General features: G+C 36.6%; 1 protein-coding gene across 2 annotated transcripts; it reads left to right on the top strand.

Annotated features, from left to right (window-relative positions):
• The first annotated feature begins 5,902 nt into the window (after positions 1-5,902).
• LOC106651731 (zinc finger protein 37-like) lies at positions 5,903-7,698 on the top strand. 2 transcript variants are annotated; one of them, XM_023463555.1, is made up of 3 exons: positions 5,903-6,146; positions 6,232-6,343; positions 6,418-7,698. In XM_023463555.1, exons 1-3 carry the CDS (start codon positions 6,124-6,126, stop codon positions 7,444-7,446), a joined length of 1,164 nt encoding a protein of 387 aa, XP_023319323.1. In that variant the 5' UTR covers positions 5,903-6,123; the 3' UTR covers positions 7,447-7,698. The 2 variants fall into 2 exon arrangements, with proteins under 2 accessions (XP_023319323.1, XP_023319322.1); XM_023463554.1 differs by having other exon boundaries at positions 5,903-6,158.
• The last annotated feature ends 367 nt before the right edge of the window (positions 7,699-8,065 follow it).

Raw genomic sequence — 8,065 nt, 5'->3', positions numbered from 1 at the left:
CTTTCAAATCATCTTCCATTTCGAATGACAAGGATTCGAAAACGGGATCTAGGGTTTTGTGTGTTGCATGAAATTCTTCATCTGCGGCATTATTTGGATGAAAATAATAACGTTCCGAAATTAATTTTTCTTTTAATTGTAGGCGATTTTGTAAGCCTGAAGCCAAAGATATTAAAAATTTTTGGCACGCTAACAAAAAATTTTCACGTTCGTTCGGTGTTAAATCCTTGTCAATTGTTTTTTTATTGATTTCATCGGTTATATAATCTCCGACGTCCATCACATTAATCGAAAGCATATTTTTTTTATCTGCAGGATTTATCTCCGATAGTTCCGTGCTATTTACAACATCACTTTTCATGTACATCAGCAGAACGTTTTTCAATAATTCACTCATTTTATCTGTTGAATCTGTGAAAATTGGAGTGATCGACTGAAGCTGGACGTTAGTCGATGAACATTTTGAGAGAATGAACTTAAAAAATATCAAATAATATTTCATCTCGGGTTTCTCGAAAAAACTCAAAATTTCAGACACTTCCTTATTTTTTTCGATTTCATTTAGCTGCTTGAAATTATCTTTCAGAGCGTGCCACCGAGACAGTACATAGCTTACTGAATTTATCCAAGACATCCATCTAGTAAAACCGGGTTTAACCATTTTCAACGCATCCACTGAACATTCTTCTTGAATATAGTGCCAAAATTTCGATCTTTTTCCGCTTGCAGATATAAAATTAATTATGAGCGTTAAAAAATGTTGAACGTCGTCAGAAAATTCTTTAATTGCATTTTTTACCGCAAGTTGTTCCATGTGAGCGGGGCATTTTGTAAAAAAAACATTAGAATTATTGGCTTGCAGTATACCAGCAACTGCCAACATGCAATTGCATGTGTCGGAGCAAAAGCCAAAAATATTTTCGACGGGCACACCTTTATCCACGAAAGATTTTAAAACTTTTTCGGATATTTGCTCCGAACTGGCCAATGCTTCTTTGGTGTCGTATATATCGACTAAATCCCATAGGCCTTCGCCAATTTTTTGATTTTCATAGTCGATGAACCGCACAATTATGCACATGCAATGTAGTAAGCCTCGGTCAGTCGATTCATCGATTATTATCGAAAATTTTTGTTTTTTTAAGATGTCCGTGAGTTCTTGTTTTCGCACAGGACAAATCAGCCTTTTTATGACTTCGGTCATTTTGTATCTACTTAAAAATACGTTACTTAAAATAGTGGAGTCTGGAAAACATCTTTTCAATACTGGCATGAAAGGATCGATTAAAGATGCTGGTAAATTCTGTGACGCGAAAAAGCCACTTAACAGGATAATCGCAGACTCGACACTTTTATCCAAGTCGGAAATAGGTAGTGGACTGTTATGAAACCGACGAGCATTATCTTTGTGCGCATCTAATGTTCCATGTCTCAGCAACAAATCAGATCGCGGACAGTAGTCATGTTTGCAGTATATGCAATAGGCTAAATTTTCTTCATTCGAAGAGACTTGTAGCCAATCCGATAATTCGGGATGTTTTTTTTTCCACCCACTAATTTTTTCTTCAAGAGTTTTCATAATTTAACGACACTACACACACTTTACGATAGTAAATACCACTTTTTCAGCTTTGCAGTTATCTGTTATATTAAGTTTTAGCCGTCGAGATTTCAATGCAAAATGTTATTGCATTCTGCTACGAGCTGAAACCGCGCGATCGAATTTCCCAGAAAAACAAATGTGAGCATGGGCAAATTGAAAAAAATTATGAGAGGTTTGAGATAATGATTTTTTATTAAAAAAATTGTTAGTCAAACTCGCCTACATAGTTTACTGTCTTTACATATTCATAAAAATACAAACAATAATAGTTTTTAATTTACAAACTCAGCATAATAAAAAAAAATATTTATACATTTATATACATGAGATCAGATTTTTGATTGCATAAAACCATTGAAATTTTATTAAATTCATTTATCACGATTTCTGAAAAAAAGCATGAACAAAAATACCGAGCATGAATACTACATGGTGGTAGTACTGACATAACATCAATTCCATTGTGAGCGACCTTAACGTTCTGCTCGTTCAGTGGCGCACGCCGCGCGCATGCGAACAGACTTTTACTCAAAATCCTCACTCTTTTCACAACTCTGCTGAAACCAACGCTGGTAATGTCTGGCCACCGTTGGTCAGTACGCATTGAGACGCCGAAGAGTGCGTAGAGAAAGAAAAAGTGAAAGTGAAAGTTTGAGCGCCGAAGATGACGTCAAACGACAAACACGTGCAGAAACTTAACCAAAAAAGTATAGAGAGACTGAAGATTATGCGTGAAAAGTTTCAATTGGCGGGTACATCGGAGCGATATAAATTTCTTCGTCAACTTGACCCTTTAATCAGAGATTGGCAGGGCCAACTTCCTGATCTTCGAGACATTTTTCGGCCGAACGAAATCGACTGTCTTCTCAAGGATTCTGTAAACTACCAAGGAAGCGAACTGGATAAATGTTTAGGAGAACGGTTTATCGATTTTGTGATAGAAACCGGCTACAGGGACGAGCCCGAAGTCGTCAGCGAGGCAAGCCGGCCATTCGTGCGTCGCACCACGGCACTACACTGGGCGGCTAAATACAATCACAGCTCCGTCGTCGGTAAGCTTTTTGAAATATATCCCAGGTGCGATGTGACTTACTTCGACCTGGACGACGACTACACACATTTTCGTGTAGCCTGCAAATTTGGCTGTTACGAAGTCGTAAAGAGATACCTTGAGCTCGGACAAGATCCCAATTGCCTCGAGCAAGTAACGATCTCAGTTAATTCGCCGTGGTATTTTTTTATTATCTATCAAAATGAGAGGCAAAGATCAGTCGATCCGCCATTATATTTGGCTCTGTCGAACAAATGCAACGAGGTGGCACGATTACTACTCGAACGTGGCGCCAACCCCAGTTTGACACTACTGCACATGGGCAAATGTCACTTCGAAAATGACTCGGTCGAGCTGTTATTCGAGATCATGGATGACATGCAGCTGACGGTGCAGGACGACGCCCGGGACGACTTTGATGACACACTGCTGCACTTAGCTTTACTCCAGGGCAACGAGAAAGTAGCCGAATGGTTGCTGAGGAGAGGCGCCGATCCCTATTTAACCAACAAACATGGACAGACAGCTCTGCACATTATTGGCCTTAACCAATTCTATGGTGACTTGGTGGATATGTTCTTCAAGATCGTCGACGAAAAACATCAACCGGTTCAGGTCGACACCCAAGATGAGTGGGGTACCACACCACTGCACTCGGCTCTACGTTGGAACAACAAGAAGGCGGCCGAAGCACTGCTAGTAAGAGGGGCCAGTCCGCATTTGACCGATAGAAAAGGATCGACTCCTCTTCATGAGATTTGTAGTAGAAATAATGAGGATGAACTTGTGAAGGTATTTTTCGAGATCAACAATGCCAATCAGCGGACGGTGCAGGTCGATGCCAAGGACAATGAGGGTAGGACACCTCTTCAATTGGCAGTGGCACATGTCTTGCCGAATACTGTCGATTTACTTTTGGAACATGGCGCTGATGTGTCGAGCTTCGTCTTCCCCGCAGTGAGTTATTTTGAAAAGAGTTTCCAAATGCCGCTTGATTTGAAATTGAGGCTAGCGTGTGGTCTGATGTCCATCGTCGAACACCTTGAGAAAAGAGGATACGAATTGGACCGAAGCGACGCTCTGATCGTCATGAAATTATTCTCCAAGTACGGTTTGTTCGAGAAGTCATCGGATTCTGAAAAATGTTGGTACGACGACGAGTTTGCGGCAATAGCGAAAAACATAATGATGAATCCGAGGCTGTCACTCCTCGACTCGATCCAGTTACGTCCCCATGAGGCGGCAAAACAACTTACGTGTTCAGACTATTACAAGTTTGCATATCCGTCAAAATTGTATATGTTCAACCAAGAGCACAGGGAGCTTTGTGAGGTGCATCTGTGCGAGAAACTATCGAGAAAATTTTTCCGGCGATGGGCACTGGATTCTTTCAGGGAACTAATACACTATCGTCTGCCGCTTGAGATGTGCGAAATGATCATAGATGAATCATTCACGAACAAAGATTTATATAATATTTGTTTGGCGACTGGAACTTCGGATCACGAAACACTTTGAACAATACAATAAAGGTGCTGCAAGGCATATGTATAAGTACGAATGAATGAAAAAAAAATAATACTTGATCTTTAATAAATATGTTAATTTACTTTGGTAATGTTCAAACTGTTCTCCTAATTTTGTTTTGTACAACAATATGCATTACAATCGAAATAAATAAAAAAACATAATTTACTGACAGGCTTGGATTTTATTCTTTCCTTTTAATTTAATCATAAAAAAGTTGCTCATCTTGCAATCGTTTTTTTACATGGTTATTTAACGTCCAAGGGTGACAGCAAATCGACACATGACACCTTATTCCATTCACCGATTCATTTAAAAACAGTCTAAATTAAAAAAGACGGGGATGTTGCAGAATAAGATTTAATTTTACTTTTCAGTCATTCTACACTGATCTAGAAATTATTTGAATATTCGCAATTTTTAATGAACTTTTCTAGAATTTTTTTGAAAGAAATCTGACACCGGGAACAAGTTTTTCATGTTTGCAAAAAAAATTTTTTTTGAACGTTCAAAACTTCACAGAGAATCGGCCATATATAAGGAAAAATTTTTAAATTTACTAGTATAGAGAATAGCGTGATCGGTGATTAGAAAATTTCAGAACCCGCACTGAATGCAGCAATTTTTTGGGATAAAAACCATACGATCTAAAGGATATGATCTAAATATTTTATTGAAAAAGTCATTGAGGACATGTAAAAGTGAAAGTATAAATACTTTTGAGACAGTTAGATTATGCTGTGTAAATGCGATACCGCGAGGTGCATAATAACAAATTTTAGAAGTGGAATTTCCACAAAATTTAACTACACAATTTAGGAGTAAGTAAACTAATTCATTCATTTGAATTTGTTAAATTTAAATTAATAAATTTAGTCTTATTGCTTATGGCCATTTTAATATTTCCGGTGATTTTTATATTTAATGCTTTTAAATTTTGACTGAAAATTTATATTTTGCTGCTAATTGATTTCTACTGTAATAAAATATAACGTGTCTAAAAAGTCCATTTGATTATGAGTTTTTCAATACCATCAACAGATCGAGTATCCTGTATCACAAACTCTCAAGTGGTAAAACACATTATCGATTACTGTAAGTAATTCGAAGAAACGACCTCGAGCTTACCCATGACGGCCAATGGATTTATTCTTCTTTCGCGTGGAAAGACTAGTCGGACCTTTGCATGTATCGTGAAACGAGATTTGGCATTTTAGAAGAAAATCATATAAATACAAAAGTAATTACGAAACTCGTAATTAGTTTCATAAAATGCCTTCTGTTCTTGTTTCAACATTTTATCCTCCTTTCTGATACTTATCCGAGAGGTTTTACGGCGACTCGTAGTGCGTCAAAATGAATAACGCATCAAAATTTTTTAGAGATTAATTCGGTAGAAGTTTTAAAAAATTGGATTAGAATTTTAATGGTTTGTATTGACTTCGCTATCGCATAAATGGGTTTTTATATCACTTAACTTGAATAGCTTTGAATTATAAATGTAATTTAAACAAATATTTACTTGAATAAATAGCTGCGTTAAAGCAAACATAAATTATGTGCAAATCGAGTTGAATCTGTCCAAGTGAAAGACGCCTGCTTACAGGCTACCAGCTCGTCGCTTAGATTCCTCGGTTCCCATCGTCGCATCGTCGCGAGAGCTAAGTTTACGCGCACATGTCCAGTTCAGTTCACGATTCAGCAATTAGATTCGTTTTATATACGGTGTCAGTTGGCCGTGCGATAGATTGTACATAATCATAAGGCCCTGCTTTAAAATTAAGGTTGAAATTTCAGAAACTTTCGGTTAAGAATTATCATCCGAGTGCAATAAGTTAATTTCACGATTTGCGGGTTCGTTTACTTTCGTTACTATCATTGCGAATAACAGAAGAGGATTCTGCGCTTTTTGACAGTGTCAACGAAATTCCAAGCCAGGAAGATGGAATTAAGTGGTTTATCTAGGTATGATGTCAGGTAATTTTCGTTTTATGAGTGAAATGATACGAATCTTGTAACACAATACTTGAATTATTTGGGGTTATTTTAGGGTGAAAAAGGAGCCTAGTGATGACTTTCTCCTTGTTAATAAGTATAAAATGATTGAGGAGGGACCTGATCTTGAAAACTTCCAACTCTCACCATTTCCGGATAAGAATTCAGTAAGTGATGATAATTTGTATTTTAGTTGTCTTTTTTTAATGAAAATTCTCACGCATCTTCAATTTTTCGATAGACCCACAGCCTACGAAAATGTGGCGTAAATCAAGAAAGTGAACTTGATGACGAAGTGGAAATAGTCGTTGAATGTCAAGACGTTAAGCCCAACATTGATTCAATAAAGTTCAAGAAAATTAAGGAAGATTTTCAAAATCTCTTGAGTGATAAGAAACGCAATAACAATTACCAAATTCAGAATATAATTAAAATAGAATCAGTAGGTGAAATTAAAAAGAAATGTATTCGTGACGCTGCTAAAGAATCTAATTTCAATGTGGACTGTGAATTTGGCAAGCAAAATAAAAAAAGAATTAGTTCAAAAAAATCAGTTTATAGTGGTAACACCCGCAATTGTAACACATGCGGGAAAAAATTCACACAAAATAATATCAAAAACCACATCGATTCGGTGCACAACAAAATCACTCATGCATGCGATAGATGCGAGAAAAAATTTACAAGCAAAAGTTACTGTAAAAACCACATCGAGTCGGTGCACAATGGAATCACTCATACATGCCATGTGTGCAAGAAAACATTTACAAACAAGGGTAATCTAGCTGTCCACGTCCAAACGCTGCACAAAGGTATTACCTACGCGTGTGATGTATGCGGGTCGCAATTCATAAGTAAAAGATATCTCGAACGTCACGTCGATGCGACGCACGTCGGTATCGTACATGAATGTACCATTTGTAAAAAGACATTTGCTTATCCAGCTAATCTTAAAAGGCACGTTCAAGCGATTCATGAGAGGATAACTTATCCGTGCAAGATGTGTGGAAAGACATTTACGCGAAAGGATCATCTCTCGAACCACATCAATGAGATTCATCGTTGCGTAGTTTACGAATGTGATGCATGCGGAAAAGAATACACAAAGAAGGCCAGTCTGATAGCCCATATTAATTCGGCGCATAATGGTATCACTTACCCATGCGATTTGTGTGAAAAAATATATAAAGATAAGAGAGATCTCAATGAACACATCAAGCGGGTGCACGATAAAATCATTCCAAAGTGCGGAAAAAAGTTCTCAGGGTAATATTACACAAACCTATTGATTCGTGGCATGTTCGTGTATCGCGTGAATCAGATTTTTGCGGAATGAATCTCACAAGTGAATGTGATTTTAAAAAAACACATCAATATGATGCATCTCTTCTTACTACTGTAATAATGCGTACGTTTGGACGACTGATTGGTCGAATCAATTTAAAAAAATCTAAGTTCAAGAAAGTCAGAAATTGAGAAAAGTCGGATGAAATTTTTAATTTCATTGATTTTCATACTTGGCTTTGCAGACCAGCACAGGATAAGCAGTGATCATGTTATTGTTACTATAATAAGTGTTTAATAAATAAAAAATGTAATTATGAGAAAATTTAATTTTATTGATTGAACTTTTCATACCTATAAAATACAGTAGAATAAAATTTCAATTTTCTTTGAAAAATTATTACTCCTTTATCTTCTAAATTTTTATTAGCATTCCACTGTCATACAATCAGATAGCCAGTATTGTTTACATTGCAAAGAAATGCTCTTTGGTGAATATATAATATCTACTTTTACATTTTGATTTAGCAGGATCTAAAGATACGTAGGCACAATTTTCTTCTTACTATTTTTTCCAATTTGATAAATTTATTTTTTTTTAAATC

The sequence above is a fragment of the Trichogramma pretiosum genome, unplaced genomic scaffold, assembly GCF_000599845.2.
Source record: "Trichogramma pretiosum strain Unisexual culture from Peru unplaced genomic scaffold, Tpre_2.0 scaffold174, whole genome shotgun sequence".
NCBI lineage: Eukaryota > Metazoa > Arthropoda > Insecta > Hymenoptera > Trichogrammatidae > Trichogramma > Trichogramma pretiosum.
This window is presented reverse-complemented; position numbering and strand designations above follow the sequence as displayed.